This window comes from Dipodomys merriami, unplaced genomic scaffold (genome assembly GCF_024711535.1).
Source record: "Dipodomys merriami isolate MVZ:Mamm:240054 unplaced genomic scaffold, mDipMer1.0.p SCAF_17, whole genome shotgun sequence".
Taxonomy (NCBI): domain Eukaryota; kingdom Metazoa; phylum Chordata; class Mammalia; order Rodentia; family Heteromyidae; genus Dipodomys; species Dipodomys merriami.
In genome coordinates, this window is record NW_027203048.1 from 9861188 (window position 1) to 9878698 (window position 17511).

General features: G+C 48.6%; 1 protein-coding gene across 7 annotated transcripts; it reads right to left on the bottom strand.

Annotated features, from left to right (window-relative positions):
- Positions 1 to 3364: 3364 nt before the first annotated feature.
- Positions 3365 to 17510, bottom strand: Slc5a6 (solute carrier family 5 member 6). 7 transcript variants are annotated; one of them, XM_070025226.1, is made up of 18 exons: positions 17420 to 17510; positions 16983 to 17049; positions 12445 to 12533; positions 11187 to 11732; positions 10800 to 10865; positions 10475 to 10526; positions 9995 to 10062; positions 9336 to 9490; positions 8652 to 8792; positions 8328 to 8457; positions 7743 to 7831; positions 7246 to 7358; positions 6336 to 6403; positions 5675 to 5761; positions 5377 to 5558; positions 5105 to 5208; positions 4859 to 4974; positions 3365 to 4498 (listed from the first exon to the last, which is right to left on the bottom strand). In XM_070025226.1, the coding sequence occupies exons 4-18, from the start codon at positions 11577 to 11579 to the stop codon at positions 4352 to 4354; spliced, it is 1911 nt and encodes a 636-aa protein (XP_069881327.1). In that variant the 5' UTR covers positions 11580 to 11732; positions 12445 to 12533; positions 16983 to 17049; positions 17420 to 17510; the 3' UTR covers positions 3365 to 4351. The 7 variants fall into 7 exon arrangements, with proteins under 7 accessions (XP_069881327.1, XP_069881329.1, XP_069881324.1 ...); XM_070025228.1 differs by lacking the exon at positions 17420 to 17510 and adding an exon at positions 17280 to 17354; XM_070025223.1 differs by lacking the exon at positions 12445 to 12533.
- Between the last annotated feature and the right edge of the window lies 1 nt (position 17511).

Genomic DNA, 17511 nt, shown 5'->3' on the forward strand with positions numbered 1-17511 from the left:
ATGCCCAGGCATGGAGTTCAAGCCCCACAACCAACAACAAAAAAGCCGAACCTTAAGGTTAAATGGATGAGGCAGTATTTGAATCCAGATCTAGTGCCCTCTATTTTCATAACCATTAAACAGCACTTTTTCTTTTCTTTTTTCTTTTGCTGGTCATAGGGCCTGAACTCTAGGCCTGCGTGCCATGAGCTCTTCAGCTCAAGACTTCAAGCTCTACCACTTGAACAGGGCAACTTCCAGCTTTTTCTGCTTATGTGGTGCTGAGGAATCGAACCCAGGGGCTCATGCATGCAAGACAAGCATTCTACCACTGGGCCACCTTCCCGGCTCCTAAAGGGCACATTTTAAAGCATGTTTAGTTTAATTTGCTGTAAGGGAAGGAATATCTTTGCCAACCTGACATGTTCTCTATGCCAAAGTCCTGGTCTTGGGCATATGCTCTTTTGTTGACTTTTCTGAAGCTCCTGGGTTGACCAAGAAATGAGGAGGTTGGATCCAAAGAATCCAGATGATGTACTCTGGCTTGAACTTTGTGTCTCACTTTAGGTTGGCAATCATCCTGAATGTTGCCTAGGGTAAGAGGGCCATGCCCCTGAGGCAGTTCTACCCAGGCACTGGAACCAGGAAACAAAGTTTGAGTTCAAAAGAACCTGGCAAGCTGGGCACCAATGGCTCACGCCTGTAAGCCTAGCTACTCAGACTGAGCTCTGAGGATCGAGGGTCAAAGCCAGCCCAGGCAGGAGTCTGTGAGACTCTTATCTCTAATTAACCACCATAAAAGCAGGAGTGGCACTGTTGCTGGACTCCACTGGCTCACACCTGTAATCCTAGCTACTCAGGAGGCTGAGATCTGAGAATCACAGTTCAAGGAGAGGGGACAAGAAAGTCCTTGAGACTTATCTCCAATTAACCAGCAAAAGCCTATGGTTCAAGTGGTAGAGCACCAGCCCTGAGTAAAAAAAGCTATGGGACAGCATCCAAGCCAAGTTCGAGCCATAGAACTAGCACATGCGTACACACACACACACACACACACACACACACACACACACACACACACACACACACACACACACACACACACACACACACACACACACACACACACACACACACACACACGAGAAAAGAAGAAAAAAAAAAAGCTTAGGGACACCCAGTCCTTGAGTACAAGCCCTAAGACTGGCACCGAATGTGTGTGTGTGTGTCTGTCTGTCTGTCTGTCATGGGGCCTGGGCTCAGTCCCTCTTCAGTTTAAGGCTAGCACTCTACCACTTGAGTCACAGCTCCACTTCCGGCTTTTTCTGCTTATGTGGTACTGAGCATGCAAGGCAAGCACTCTACCACTGAGCCACCTTGCAATTTTCTTTTCTTTTTCTTTTTTTTTTTTTTTTGGGTCCGGTTGTGGGGCCTGAACTCTGGGCCTGGGTGCTGGCCCTCAGCTCTTCAGCTCAAGGCTAGAGCTCTACCACTTGAGCCACAGCAACACTTCCGGCTTTTTAAATTTTGCTTATGTGGTGCTGAGGAATCGAACCTATGGCCTCAGGCATGCAAGGCAAGCGCTCCACCACTGAGCCACCTTCCCAGCCCCAAGGCTAGCACTTTTCCACTTGAGCCATAGCTCCACTTTCCAGCTCTTTTTGTTTATGTGGTACTGAAGGATGGAACCCAGGGCCTCATGCATCCTAGGCAAGCACTCTATCACTAAGCTGCATTCCCAGCCCAACCCTGACTCTTAAAACAAATGAAGCAGGATAGAGGCAGGCAAGGATATACTGAGTATTCAGCTGAGGTTTATAGGTTGTGGAGGAGCAGTGACTTGGGACCATGGAGGAAGGCATCAGGAGAGGTATGGTCCTGCCAGACACAGCTGAGAAACCCTAGAGCTTTTTTTTCTTTGGGGGGGGGGGGGAAGAGGGTGTTGATTGTAGGGCTTTAACTCAGGACCTGAATGCTATCTCTGAGCCTCTTTGTGCTTAAGGCTACTGTGCTACCACTTGAGCCCTGCACTGGGCAGCCTGAGAAGCCCAGGTAGGGGCAGAGACCAGGTGTGAGAGGGTGAAAATCGGTATCTTTTTTTTTTAAATTGTTTTTGGGCCTGGGCCTTGAACTCTGGGCATAGGCATTGTCCCTAAGCTTCTTTTGCCCAAGGCCAGTACTGTACCATGAGCTATATTATCACTTCTAGCTTTTTCTGTGATTAGAAATGTCTCATGGTGGAGCTGGGAAGGTGGCTCAGTGGTAGAGCGCTTGCCTTGCATGCATGAGGCCCTGGGTTAGATTCCTCAGCACCACATAACAAAAAAGAAAAAAAAGCCATTAGTGGCGCTGTGGCTCAAGTGGTAGAGCACTAGCCTTGAACTGAAGAGCTGAGGGACAGCACCCAGGCCCAGAGTTCAGGCCCCATGACGGGACCAAAAAAAAAAAAAAAAAAAGGTCTCATGGACTTTCCCACCTGTGCTGGCTTCCAAACACCATCTTCAGATCTCAGCTTTCTGAGTAGCTAGGATTACAAGCTAAGCTACCAGTGCCTGGCTAGTGTGTTTTGTTGATTGTGGGGCTTAAACACCAGGCCTGAGCCAGTTCCTGAGCCCCTTTGTGCTCAAGGCTAGTCCTCTACCACTTGAGCCACTGTACCAGTTCCAGATTTTGAGTGTTTAATTGGAAGTCTTTTCTGCCCAGGCTGCCTTAACTGTGATCCCCAGATCTCAGCCACTTGAGTTGGTAGGATAACAAGCATTAAGCCACCAGCACCTGGACCAGCTTGTGTCAAAAAAAAAAAAAAAATCAAGGCTGGGCATGGTTCAAGTGATAAGATCATCTGCTTAGCAAACTTGAGGCCCCAACTTCAAACCCCAGTATTGCTAATAAAACAAATCAGTGACTCATGCCAATAGTCCTAGCTACTCAGAAGGCTGAGATCTGTTCAAAGCCAGCCCCAGGCAGGAAAGTCCTTGAGACTCTTACCTCCGATTAACCACCATAAAGCCAAGAGGAGTTGTGGCTCAAGTGGTAGCACACTAACCTTAAGCAAAAAAAGCTCAGGCCCTGAATGAAAGCCCCAGGACTAGCACCAAAAAATTAAAAAACCATCAACAGTCTAGGCAGAATGTTGTTTGTGAAGTTAGGAAGCATTCTTCCTCTCACAAGAGAAAATCTGAGACGTTGCTTTGGTGATGGTGAGGGAAACGTGGCCTCCATGGGAGAATGCATCTTTCACCTGAAGCCCAACACAGAACCCTACAGACACGGCACCCTAAGTCTGCCTCTTCCTTTGCAGATACCTCTGTACAGGAGGAGCTCCAATCTCATTAAGAGGGACTGGATCTGGATAGATAGTTGGACACAGAACAGGAGCCCAGACTCTTGGTCTAAGTGTTGTTTTTATTCCCTAGGAACAAAGATGTTTGAGGGAGAAACTCCAAAAAGAAAGGAGTATGGATCACAGAATGACCCCAGGGTGGCCTGACGGAGTTTAGAAGACAATACACTCCAGAGGATCTGCTAACAGCACCAGTTCCTTGGATCCACATTTCTTCTGCACCAGAGCGCTGACCTCAGTGGTGAAGAGTAGGGTCAGTGACACAGAAAACCTGCCTATTTTACACATAGATGACCACATCTGTGTATGCTGAGGGGCCTAGGGATACCAAAACCTCTGAAGAATGGAGGTACACATAGAATGAGGGGCTTGAGTGTTACAACCTGAAAATAATCACAGGGCACACTTTGGCAGACAGAATTTGTGCTTAGACAGGATGCCATGAGAAACATTTGGCCAAGGCAGCCTCTCAACTCTAGGAGTTGGTCAATCTTACCTCGTTGGGCCCTAGGGCATACAGGAAGTGATGTTTCTATTCACTCCAAAGGACCCTGGCTATATTAACAGAACCCATTATCCTTTTCCCAGAGGTTCACTTCTACCCTCATTTTTGATACAACCCCATTTGTGTATATGTGTCAGTGCCAAAGCTGGTACTCTACCATAAGGCCACACCTCCAGCTTTGATTTTTTTGAAATGGAGTATCAAAGACTGCTCTGCCCAGGGTAGCAAGTGATCCTCCAGATCTCAACCTGAGTAGCTAGAATTATAGGCATGAGCCACTAGCATCCAGCTTCAATCCCAGTGTTTGTAATTCTGGTCCAAAGAGCAAAAGATTGTCAAGACAAAGAAAAACGCTGTGCTACTCTCCCACCCCCAAAATGCAACAGGTTCCATGGCAGATGAGAATCTTTAGGAACAAAGTCCATTGGTGTGGGCTAGGTCATCCTGACCCATCCCCACACTACAGGGTAGCTTTTGGCTGCTGCCTGACAGCAAGAACAGAGGCTGAGGGGCCTGCGTCCCGGTCACAGTGAGGTCTCCTGAACAATGAAGGTCGGGCTGTACCCCTGGTGAGCTGAGCCATCCTCAGCCATCGCCTCCTTGATCCTGCTGTTTTGCAGCACCCCATTCTTCATCTTCTCTGGAAACAGGTTTGTGTCCATGGGGATATCCTGGGGAGCACAGAGCAAAGGTGGTAGATCTGGTGAATGTGGGCAAAGGGAGGTGAAGGGACTCATGCAGAAAAGGTGAGACCCTGCTTGGTTCCTGCTAGAGGGAGCAGGGGACAGGAAGAGGACATGGGGGAGCACAGGGCAAGCGGTATGGGGAGGATAGTGGGAACAGCTTAGGTGAGCTACGCTGTGGGCCAGATTCTTTTGCCCTCTGAATTAGGGTGGAGTCTGGGGCAGTGATGGGGGACACTCCAGGCTTAGGCAGGTGATCAGAGGTGTGCTAAGGGAAGGAAAGAGAGTCGATGGAGGGGAGCCCAGACACTTGATGCCATCTCCAGGAGAGGGAAAGATGGGTCCCACCTGGCCGCAGCTTCCACAGCAAAGCCGCTTCTGACAGGACAATGGTAGGAGGGCAAGGAGTCTTGGCAGCACAGGGTAAATGGTCCGGGGGTCCAGGTACCGGCCCCGCATTCCTCCTGAAAACAGAGGCACCTGTGAGTCTCTTACTACCCTTTCTAGCAGAGGTCCCCTGTGCCCACGTCCTAGATGCCACCCCCCCCACCCCCTGCCCCCTCATTTCTCTATTCTGTGACCTTGCACTCTCACCAGTGAGCAGACTGATAATCAGGCCCACCACAATGACTGTGGTGGAGTTGTGAGCACTGTACCACAAATAGGACAAGGAGTAAAACCGCTGCAGTCCCACGGGCCTGGAGGAAGCAGAAGGATGAGGACAAAGCTATGTTTTGGCAGGGGACTCTTGAGGCACCCAGCTCCACCCACCTGCATGGGTCCTAAGACCCAACCCAACATTTCCCTCAGGCCCCTCAAAAGTGAAGTTATTGTTCTCAAGGAGAAAGACAGCAAGCCTGCCTCACTTGGAGAGGGTGGCAGACGGCATCAGGGTGGTCGCAGTGGTGTTGGTCAGGTTGCTGAACAGGGAGAAGGAGGACGCATTAAAGGAAGGATGTGGAACACCAGAGCCCACGTTGGTCACTATGTTCCCAATGCCGATCCAGAAGGCCATGATGAGTCCAGCCAGCAGGCCCACAATGGCACCCTGCCCAGAGACATGGCAAACTCTCCTGTCACAGGCCACCCCCTCCCAACCCTTCATACCAGCCCTACCAACCCAGTCCCCACAGGCACAACTTTGAAGCCAGAGATGTCACTCACAGGTGGGTTGGCAGAGGGAAAGAACATTCCAAGGCAGAAGAGTCCCAGCAGCGGCCCCCCGACCATACCAAAGATACTGATTGCTGCCTGTATAGGACAGGGTTCAGAAAAAAGGAAAAAAACACAGACTAAGAGCCCCCAGCCTCAGGGTTCTGCATTAGCTATCTGAAGGATTCTAATGTGCAGAAATGGTTGTAGGTATGTGACCCAGGCTCTCCCAAGGCTGGTTCCTAGGACTCTTAAGTTGACAACATCCTACAAGCAGCTTTCAGCTACTTGTGAGTCCGTTCACAGCTAAAGGTGACCAATCAGAAGGGAATCTGACCCGGGGCTGCCTTAAGCCATTCCTCTCAAAGCAGCTGGATTCCTCAGTTTCCTGTCAGAATCAATTCCTTTGCTCCCTTAAGAACTGCTTCCTCCTCTCTCCAACTTGGTCTTTTTTTTGGGGGGGGGCCTGTTGTGGGGCCTGAACTCTGGGCCTGGGCGCTGTCCATCAGCTCTTCACCTCAAGGCTAGAGCTCTACCACTTGAGCCCCAGCGCCACTTCCGGCTTTTTCTTCCTGCTTATGTGGTGCTGAGGAATTGAACCCAGGGCCTCATGCATACAAGGCAAGCGCTCTACCACTGAGCCACCTTCCCAGCCCTCCTCCTTGGTCTTTACCTGTAGCACAGGTCCCATCTGGGAGGAAATAAAGGCCATTCCCAGGCAAAGTAGCCCATAGCCAAAGGCTGGAGAGAAACAGAAGAAAGGAAACAATCAGATGTGAGAAAACACAAGAAACAGGAGGTAAGCAACCTCCCCAACCAAGCCACCTTTTTTCTCCTTTCATTATTAGAGTTTGAACTCAGGGCACTGCACTTGCTAGGCAGGGACTCTGCTGAGTCATGTTTCAAGCACTTTTTGTTTTCTTTTTGTAATAGTACTAGGGCTTTAACGCAAGGCCTGACACTGTCCCTTAGCTTTTTCACTCATGGCTGGTGCTCTTCCAATTAAGCAATCACTCCACTTCTGGCTTTTTAGATAAGAATCTTATAGACATTCCTGCCTGGGGTGGCTCTGAACCTAGTTCCTCAGTTCTCAGCCTCCTAAATAGCTAGGATTACAGGGTGAGCCACCAACATCTGGTATCTTCTAGCCTTTCTATGTGCTGGTTATTTTTGAGATACAGTTTCACCTAATGCCTGAATGACCTGCCTATTTTCAGCTTCCTATAGTAGCTATGATGACAGGTGCACCACTAAGCCTGGCTCTTGGTTGAAGATGGGTCTCACTAACTGCCCACTGCCTCTAATTACAACCCTCCCAATCTCAACCACCCAAGCAGCTAGGGTTACAAGTATGAGGCACCAAACTACTGAGGTCTATTATCTCATTCCCCACTTCTAGGTCCCTCCACCCCTCTCATAGCTCTGGCTCAAAACCTCCCCAGGCACTGCCCAAAGTATAATCAGTGAGGTGAAGGCTGTGTGCTTCTTCAGGCACAAGCTGAGCCTAGAATAAAACAGCAGCCTGATAACAGTGGTCAGGGTGTATCTCAGTAAGAACAAGACTTGTGAAAGCACAATCCTACCAAGGCTCCGGGAAAGCAGGATGGCATGGGCTTCACAGAACTCTGGGAACCAGGGTTGGATCAGGTCTTCCATTGTAACAGTTGCCAGTGAGTTAAATGCTGAGGATATGGTACTGGGAAGGAGAGAATGACCTGCTAAGCCTTGGAGCTGAGTGAGAACCAACAGGGCTTCTATAGTGGGAACAGTAATTTTAAGTTTAGAAGTGTGCTATACTGACAAGAAACCACCTGGATGCACAGTTATAGCCTAGGCTAGCTCCAGAGGTCAGGAAGGCAAGGACACTGTCCTTTCCTTATAAGTACAGGTTTGATCAAGTAGATGAATGCTTTGTGCCATGGAAGGAGAACCTTAAAAACAGGGGCATAACCTGTAAGAGACTGTGCTGTGTCCTAAACAATCCTGACTGAGAAACTCAGAGTGAATCCCTCCCCAACCTGTCCCTGTAAGGAGCAGGGGTAGGTACACCCTGGGTGGGGGAACTGGTTGAAGTGGGTACCTGAGGGAGCCACTGAAGAGGCAAGCAACGAAGAGCCCAGGTAGACCTGGCAGGCTTTTGAGGAGATCCATCACGAAGTACAAAACAAACTGTAAAGCAGAGCAGAGTATAAGCTCTCCTCAGTGGGATGCCATACTCAGGTGCCATTCTACAAAGCCTGAGTGCAATAAAAAGGGGTACCAGATATACAGGCATCTGTTGTTTAAGTTATATGCCAATGAGAAGGAAACAGGCTCTGGGGAAAAAAAAGAAGCCCACCCAGCTCTGGCTCCGACATCAATCACCATGACATAAGCATGCTGTTTACCTCTTCAGACCTGGTTAGTCTGTTACGAGGCTCAGATGAGACCAGGCATGTGACAACAGAGCATGAGGTGCTTGGTGGGGAATGGGTAAAGGTAGGGCTGCCTCCTCCCCCCTGCCAAGTGGGAGAGCACTGTACACGAAGCCAGACGCTTGGGTCTAACATGGCAGACTGTTGGGACCTAAGTGGGAGGGTTGTAAAGGCATTTCTGCAGCAATTTGGCCACTTCGCTTAGGGGCCCAGATTGGCATCTCAAGGAGCCAGGGAGATGTTCTTCTTACCTGGTCAGGGGCTGCCTGAGCCTGTTGGATGCTCATGGCATACTCCTTGTAATAGGCGAACATGACCATACCAATGAGGCAGCTCATGCAGAGGACTATCTGCTGGCAAGGGAACACAGCATAGCAGGAACTGCAAAAGAGGCCAGCCCCAAGGGGAGAGACGGGATTCAGACAACCTCAGACATGCCTCCTCAAGCCTCCAGGAGGCCCAAGTCCTGACCCCCGAAAGGTAGAATGGGGGTGAAAGTGAATGTTGCCCCCTGGATCCTGTCCCACCCTACAGCCTCTAGGAAACCTTTTGGTGCGTCTTGTCCTCAAACTCACAGTATAGCAGCCTTCTCTGTGCGGGAACTGAGGTAGCGCTGAACCTGAGCCTGGTTCACTCCATATAAAGAGAGCATCATGAAAACACCTCCAAAAGCCAACGTCCAGAAAGTATGCCTCACAAAAGGGTCAGGATCCAGCCTGCAATAGAAACTACTCAGCCCCTCTGCTACAGAGGCAGACAAGGGAAAGTTGTCTTCCTGCCCTCCCAGCAAGGGCAATCAGTGGAGAGCAGAAATACCACTGCTTGGCCAAGGGTAAGACTGAAGGCAGTCTCAAGACACAGCATAGCTCGAGTAGAACCATATCATGGCTCAGGTAGAACACTGACCAGCAAGCTTGACACAGTGAGTTTATACCTTAGTACCACCAAAAGAGAGGAGAGAAGAGAGAAAGAGGGGAGGAGAGAGGAGAGAATGTAAGAGAGACAGAGACAGAGAGACAGACTCCAGTAAGCCAGGGACAGGATTCCCTTTCTCCAATCCCAAGCTTGTCTCAAGTACTCATGTAGGTCAAATCTTGGCCTTCCATAAACACCAGCTGAATATCTCTGCTCACCTCTCCCATTGGCTATGTGAACTAGAGGCTTCCCAGCTTGCCCTATGCTTACTATAGCCCTGAGATCAGGCTCTAGGATGGCCTCAGCCCCAGGGCAGAGCCCAGCAGAGGAAGGTGTGTACTTACTCAATCCCAGAGATGAGACCATATTGGGAAGCCACATCCCACACGTGTCCTAAGCCGCCCACTTTGACAGACCCCACGATGATAACCACCAGCTGCCCTAGGAACATGACCAGTGTCTGGAACACATCTGTCCAGATGACGGCTTTCAGCCCACCCTGCAGGGAAAAGACAACATACACACTACAAAGGTCTTCCACATCACCCACCTCTAGCAAGGTAGCTATACTCCACAACTGGTTAGACTCTATTGGCCTCATCATCATCCAGCCCTACATCCCACCTTATTCTACTCTACCCCACCGCACTCCAGAAGTTCACCTACCTCTTGTTTATACTCTTTCTTCTTCTTCTTTTTTTTTTTTTGGTCAGTCATAGGGCTTGAACTCAAGCCCTAGATGCTGTCCCTGAGTTTTTTTGCTCTACACTAATGCTCTACCACTTTGACCCATAGTGCCCCTTCTGGTTTTCTGGTGGTTGGTTGGAGAGAAGAGTCTCATGGACTTTTCCTGCTCAGGCTGGCTTTGAAACAAGATCCTCAGATTTCAGCCTCCTGAGTAGCTAGGATTATAGGCATGGGCACCTGGACTATTTATACTTTTATCTCGTCTTTTTTCTTCTCTTACCATCTCTCTCTATCCCTTAGGGACTATTGTACTTACCAGTGCAGTGTAGACAGTACAGACAATGCCTAGGGCCAGCACAGACAGCCACAGATCAAAGCCAGTCACTGAAAGTAGACAAAGGTTACTGCTAACCCAAGGTTATCTAGGAAAGAAGCCAGAGAAGGTCTGATGGGGGCAGCTATGTCAAGAGATGAGGCAATTCATTATTAAAGATGAAATAAATCATTCACAAAATGGAAAAAAAAAGGTTTGCATAGCTCCAACGAAAGGTGTTGATTAACAAATTCAGGTGTGGCATGGTAGTAATGTTTAATCAACTTTAAGGTAAGATGACCTAAGTCTGCTTTCTAACAGTGATTTAAAATAAAAAAAAAAAACAATTGGAGGACCCATGCAGTAAACTAATTAACTCTCTCCCCAAGGTCAGATTCTTTTTGGCACACTGCCTTCCCTCTTCTTCTCCTAAAGGTGTTTTCCCAGTTAACCATGGCTAGAAGCCAGGGGTTGACTTCTCACCTGCATTGAGGGCCAAGGATGGAGCATAGAGCACAACCCCCATGTAGATAACCTGTTGGATGTCGAAAAGAATGTGAGGGAGAAAGAAGATGTGGGTGGAAAGACTTCCCTTCACCAAGGTTCACCTCCATCCTCCTACCAAGTCTGGCTTACAACCACTGCCTATCTGTGGAGACATTGGATGAAATGGGCAGATTGCAATTGGAGGTTGACAAACTCCTTGTAGGAATGGGAGAAGGGAAGGCTCTGCCCCCGCCTCCTCAGTGTGCCTGAGTTCTACTCCCTCTACTAAGTCTAGGCTCCATTTCAATCATATTTCACTTACCATCTGAAAGATGAAGGTTATAGTTCCACAAACTCTCACTGCTTTATTGAATCTTAGCTCCAGGTACTAGGTAGAAAGACACAGAAAAAATAGGTACAGTATTTCTTCTGACTTGCCACCCCCACACACCACACAAGATGTACTCTTCCCTCGAGAGGCCTGGGAACATGAGGGAATGAATCAGAGAATATCTACTCTGGCCTCTCTAGGCATGGCACTCCCCTGACTCCTCCAACCCCTCTAATCAGGCTCTGATCTATACAGAAAGAACTAACAAACCCAAGGGAGTCTTTGTCACTTTGTCCAAATGGAAGTGATCAGGAGGTCCCAACTGTCTCTACCACCATCCCTGAAGTCCTTATGCTCCTCCTCTCTGTCCCTGCTCACCTCATAAGCGCTGGTAAGATGCAGGCGGTAGAAGACAGGGATGAAGACGTGAGCAGGGATTAGCAGCCCCAGGAAATAGGAACAGCCCAGAAACCAATACTGGGTCCCAAATCGGTAAATCTCTGACGGCACACCCAGGATGGCCACAGCTGACTGGAAGGTGGCCAGCAGTGACAGTGCCACAGGAAGGCAGCCCATTTTGCGGTCTGCCAGCAGTAGCTGGCCAACAGTATGGCGACTCCAACCACGACAAGCATGGTAGAGTCCAATGGCCAGGGAGAACAGCAGCAGCAGGGTGAACACTATATAGTCTACAACAGAGAAGGTGGAGGTGACCACACTCGTGTCCGAGGTTGGGAGAGGAGAAGGTGAGGCACTCCCCTCTATGTTCATCTTCGCTGCATCTGTACTCCGCAGCCAGTTGCTGCTCCTGGGCTCTGACTGCTACGCAGTTGGGCAGGTGCAGGCAATTGCTCTCAGTTGGCTCGTAGCCAGGGTCTCAGAGAACTCCTCCTCCTCCACACAAGTGGCCTGGTCCAGGGTTTGCTGCAAGGAGTTACCAAGTAGTCAAGACAACTCCCCTCATGGCTGCCCACCTACAAGCCCCAGACACACCAGGCCTATCAGACGGACAAGTTAGTGTGGTAGTGACTGCCCTGGAAGTTCTGAGATAAGTTTAGTAGGCGACATAGAAAAGGGAGGAAGGAGAATGAGATAGACACAAGAAAAGAACTTGGCCGGCACCCTTTGTGCAGAGCACAAAGCACATTCTTGGGTCTCCACCTGATTAGCCTAAGAAAAATCAACTATAGCTCAACTTCCTTCCATTTTCAGGCACAGACCCAGTCACTACAATGTACAGAGCCAGCAGAGCTCAGCCTGGCGCCACCGCCCAGCAGGGAACAGAGACTAGTGATAGCAGAGTTTCCTTCAAGCTTCAGCTCCACCTCCATGACCGCAATGTCTGTACCTAACAGCATTCCTTCTCAGCCCTGGTCACCAATGAGCAGTCCCAAACCCTATTGTAGGTACCAGCAGACCACCTGTCCTGTGCCCCTTAACATTCTCCCCAATACTACTAGCAAGCTAGCCATCTCTCAGTCCCTCTGTTTGCTAAATCAAAGTTAATAATGGATCTGATTCAAACATGACAGAAGCAAAATTAATATTCCAGGAAAGAAGAAAACCAGTCACAGAACTGGTGGAAAAGGAAACAGCTACAGAGAAAGGCCTCATCCTGCTGGAGGCAGACACCTACCTGGAGAATTCCTGTTCTGGGGCAGAGCTGTCTGGAGCTGAACAGAGGCTGAAGGTCTGGCTTTTAAGTGGGTGGGGAGAGATCAGCAACTGGGGGCGGAGAAAAGGCCAGTAGCTATCTGTTCAGGCTCCAGAGAACCAATTGTAGTGATCCAAATGTCCCTACCACCCTATGGCCCCCAACTTGGCTCTAGAAGTTTCAGAACAGGGAGCTGGGAGCTCACATTCAACAGCATTCTTAGAAGGATTAATTTTCAGTATAAGTCACTCTTGGCACCCTGTGAGCTGCAAGGAATGGGAAAGAAGCTGAGAAGACTAGAAAGTTGTTTTCCTAATTCTACACAAAATGTACTAACCTTCCAAGAACACACTAGAGTACACAAAAGAATAAGAATGGGATTATATTATCCAAAGTGTAAAGAAATCTAAGGAGATGACTCTTACAATCTCTTCATTTTACAGGTAATCACATTAAGGCCTATGTGATTCAAGTAACCTAAACACTTAGCAAATTACTGTTAGAGGCCAGATCAGACCATGTCTAGTGATTCCCTATCAGTCCTGCTTTCCACACTATTATTATTATTATTTTTTTTTGATCGGTCATGGGGCTTGAACTCTGGGCCTGGGCACTGTCCCTGTACTCTTCAGCTCAAGGCGAGTGCTGTACCACTTAAGCCAAAGCGCCACTTCTGGTTTTCTGGTGGTTTATTGGAGATAAGAGTCTCACGGACTTTCCTGCCCGGGCTGGCTTTGTACTGGGATTCTCAGATCTCAGCCTCTTGAGTAGCTAAGATTACAGGCGTGAGCCACTGGTGCCCGGCCTGTTATTTTACTTTCAGAAGTAATCTCTTACAAGTACTTATTGGCATGAAAGGAAAAAGCAAAACGGGCTGGGAATGTGGCTTAGTGGTAGAATGCTTCCCTAGCATGCATGAAGCCCTGGGTTTAATTCCTCAGTACCACATAAACAGAAAAAGCCGGAAGTGGCACTGGGGCTCAAGTGGTAGAGTGCTAGCCTAGAGCAAAAGAAGCTCAGGGACAGTGTCCTGGCCCTGAGTTCAAGCCCCAGGACTGGCAACAACAGCAACAAAATCAAACCAAACAACAACAACAAAAAACCACCAGGGGCTTATTCCTATAATCTAAGCTATGCAGGAGGCTGAAAGCTGAGGATAAAAATACAAAGCCAGAAAAGTCAGAAAAGGGCAGAAAAGTCTATGAGATTCTTATCTTCAATTAATCAGAAAAAAGCTGGACATGGAGGTGGAGCTTATTGGCAAAGCACCAGCCTTGAGCAATAAAGCTAAGGGATAGCACCCAGGCCTAAATTCAAGCCTCAGCACATACCAGTACATGTGCATGAGTGTGAACACATACACAAGGATAAAACACACAGAATGCCACATATTTAGATAGCTTCAGATGATGACAGTCAACATTTTCTTTCTTTTTTTTTTTTTTTTGGTCAGTAGTGGGGCCTGAACTCTGGGCCTGGGCGCTGTCCCTCAGCTCTTCAGCTCAGGGCTAGTTCTCTACCACTTGAGCCATAGCACCACTTCCAGTTTTTCTGCTTATGTGGTACTGAGGAATCGAACCCAGGGCCTCATGAATGAAAGGCAAGCACTCCACCACTTAGCCACCTTCCCAGCCGACAGTCAACATTTTCTAAACACTTGGTATGTAACCAAAAGTGTAACAAGTACTTTATAAACAATTAGATGTACTATATAAAATACCAGCCGGGCGCTGGTGGCTCACGCCTGTAATCCTAGCTACTCAGGAAGCTGAGATCTGAGGATCGCGGTTCAAAGCCAGACCGGGCAGGAAAGACTGTGAGACTCCTATCTCCAATAAACCACCAGAAAACCGGAAGTGGTGCTGTAGCTCAAGTGGTAGAGTGCTCGCCTTGAGCTGAAGAGCTGAGGGACAGCGCCCAGGCCCAGAGTTCAAGCCCCACTACCGACCAAAATAAAATAAAATAAAATAAAATAAAATACCATGTCTTAGATTAAGACAGGAATACGCCCCAAGTTTTCACAAGGTAGCTGTGTTAAAGAAATAAACCTGCTGAAGGTTATGCAGCACAATACAATACAAAGAAAAAAGAAATACTGCTGTCTACAACTATGACATGTGATTCACCAGAGACCCTGTCCCTACACTCTGAGAACCAGGGTAAGAACAATGTAGTCAGTCATTCACGGAACACAGTTTAGATTTCAACCACAGACAGATTAATATAAACTGTCTTCTGCTCTTGCCCACTAGGAGAAAGATCAGGCTGTCTTCTGGCACTCTCACAACTGTAGTCTGGTAGGCAAGGTATTGTCTCATACCTGACTCGACTTGAACTCTGAGCTTCCAGAGTCACAAATGCTAGTCTCTAAAACAAGAATCCAAAAAGGTCACTGGATCAACATAAAGATAGCATTGGTCTTTGTATATTGCTACATACAGAGTTTTCTCACTCCTCTTAAGTTTTGAATGTTACAATAGAAATGGGAACTGCTGGAAATACAAAAGATTGCCTCTGGATGTGGTGGCACATACTTGTAATTCCAGCATTCAGAAAGCAGAAGCAGGTAGATGGTGAGTCCAAGACAAACCTGCAATACATAGCAAGACCCTGTTTCAAAAAGTAGAGTGCTTACCTAGCAGGTGCAAGGCCCCAAGTTCAATATCAAACACAAAAGTACAGTGGGGAAGGATAAAGAGGAAAAAAAAATTTCTTTTGTATGCAAAAAGCATACAGCACTAAAGGTTTAGTGGTATAGATAGGCATGTGGTAGAAGAAAAGTCCAGTACTGGGTTCCTCCAGTGATGAGGTTTCCTAAATTTTATTTGTATGAGATGCATAAAACTCTGCCACATAGCTGGAGAGCCAAGCAAGACAGGAAAAACTCAACCCAGTAACAAAGACTTCAATTGACAAGAATAAATTCTAGGAATAGAACAGTAGCTTTCTAAAAAGTCTACAATGATCCAAATCTGATGGAGTAGGAGCTAAAAGGAAGGGCCCAGTTGCTTCATTAAAACTGTAACATAGCAAGGCACAAGTGGGCTGGTGGAATATCCCCTTTCAAAAAGTGGTCCCGCTGGGTGCTGGTGGCTCATTCCTGTAATCCTAGCTACTCAGGAGGCTGAGATCTGAGGACTGAGGTTCAAAGCCAGCCTGGGCAGCAAAATCTGTGAGACTCTTATCTCCAATTAACCACCATAAAACCAGAAGTGGGTCTGTGGCCCAAGTGGCAGAGCTCTAGCCTTGAGATGAAGAGCTCAGGGACAGCGCCCAGGCCCAGAATTCAAGCACCATGACTGACAAAAAAAAAAAAAAAAAAAAAAAAAGTGGTCCCACAGTTACCCACCGCATTGGATTAAACTCCATAAAAGCTATTATTTTCTGTAGGTTTTTTAAAAATCGAGCTTATTCACGGTATGACCGTGAGTTTCCATCATCCTTCATTCACCTCTTCTTTCCTCCCTCTACCAGATCTTGCTTTTTTTTTTTTTGCCAGTCCTGGGGCTTGTACTCAGGGCCTGGATTCTGTCCGAGCTGCTTTTGCTCAAGGCTAGCACTCTACCACTTGATCCACAGCGCCACTCCTGGCTTTTTCTATGTATGTGATACTAAGTAATCAAACCCACGGCTTCATGCGTGCTAGGTGAACACTATACCATTATGCCACCTTCTCAACCCTCTGTAAGGGTTTTTGCAGTGCTGAGTATTTATTATTTATTTTGCCAGTACTGGGGCTTGAACTCAGGGCCTGGGCATTGTCCATGAGCTTCTATTGATCAAGGTTAGCACTCTATTTGAGCCACAGCACCACTCCTGTTTTTTTTCTGTTTATGTGGTACTGAGGAATAGAACCCAGGGCTTCATGCATATTAGGCAAGCACTCTACCATTGTCACATTCTCAGCCCAGTGCTGAATACTGAACCCAGCTAGATCTGCACTCTACCAATGAGCTATACTTTCAACTGTAAGAGGCCACTCTAAGTCACTAAAAGGTTCCCTCAAAACCAATCTTGTGGCCAGACACTAGTATGTTAAGCTTGTAATCCTAAATACTCAAGAGGCTAAGGTGTGTAGGACTATAGTGTAAGGCTAGCAGGGGGCAGAAAAGGCCAGGAGACTCCAACTCTAATAACCAGCAAAATGCTAGGCTGGAGGTGTGATTCAACAGCAGAACGCCAGACTAACTGAGCAAGCTGGGAAAACAAAAATAATTTATCTTGTAACCAAAATTGCTCAGAGTCTGGAAGGCTTGGAGACTTTTATTAAAACAAGACTTGACAGCCACCTAAACCAAAGTGTAAATTCAGAATTTCCAGGCAGAGGTCTAGGAACACGTGGAAGAGAAGTCCGGGCCAGGTGCTCGGACTAGGATGGTTGAACTTGGGGTGCGGGGGCGTGGGGGGGGGGAGAGGACAGGGAGGGCGGCTAACCAAAGACAACAGTTCTTCCACCTTCTCCCTCGCGCGCCTTTCAGTCAGGCTCTGGGCCACTCTGGGGTAGCACTGCCTTGCCTTACCTCTGTCGTTCCGTCGGGGCTAGGCGAATCCCTTCTTTCTTCCCAAGATCAGCATCGCTCCCTTTTTCTGCTTAGGCAAAGGAAAGAAGTTAGGGAACCGTCGATTCCGCTCCTACCTCCACGCTAGGCTCGGAGATGAACAGTCTCGGGACTAAGGTGACGAGGACTCGGTAACCCGGGGCGTTCCCGGTGTCGAGTCCTCGGGTCGGAATGTGCCCTTCGCCCTTCCCTCCTTCAGCGCCCTGACCCTCTTCTTTCCAGTTTTTCCCGTCCCTCCGCCAGACGCGAGCTCATCACCTTGCGCTCTCGGCAGACCTTCCCGGTCTCCACGCTGCGGGCAGCTCGCCCTGCCCCGCCCCGGCCCGCGCTCCTCCCCAGCGCCGACACGAATCAGCGCAGCCTCTCCGCTTCGGCCCCCACCCGCCCGGCCCACCTGCCTGGTCTCCACTCGTGGGTAGCAAGCAGGCAGCGCTCCCGGTCGGGTGACAGCGCCCCGCCCCTCGCCCGCCCCAGACGCTGCGCCGCCATG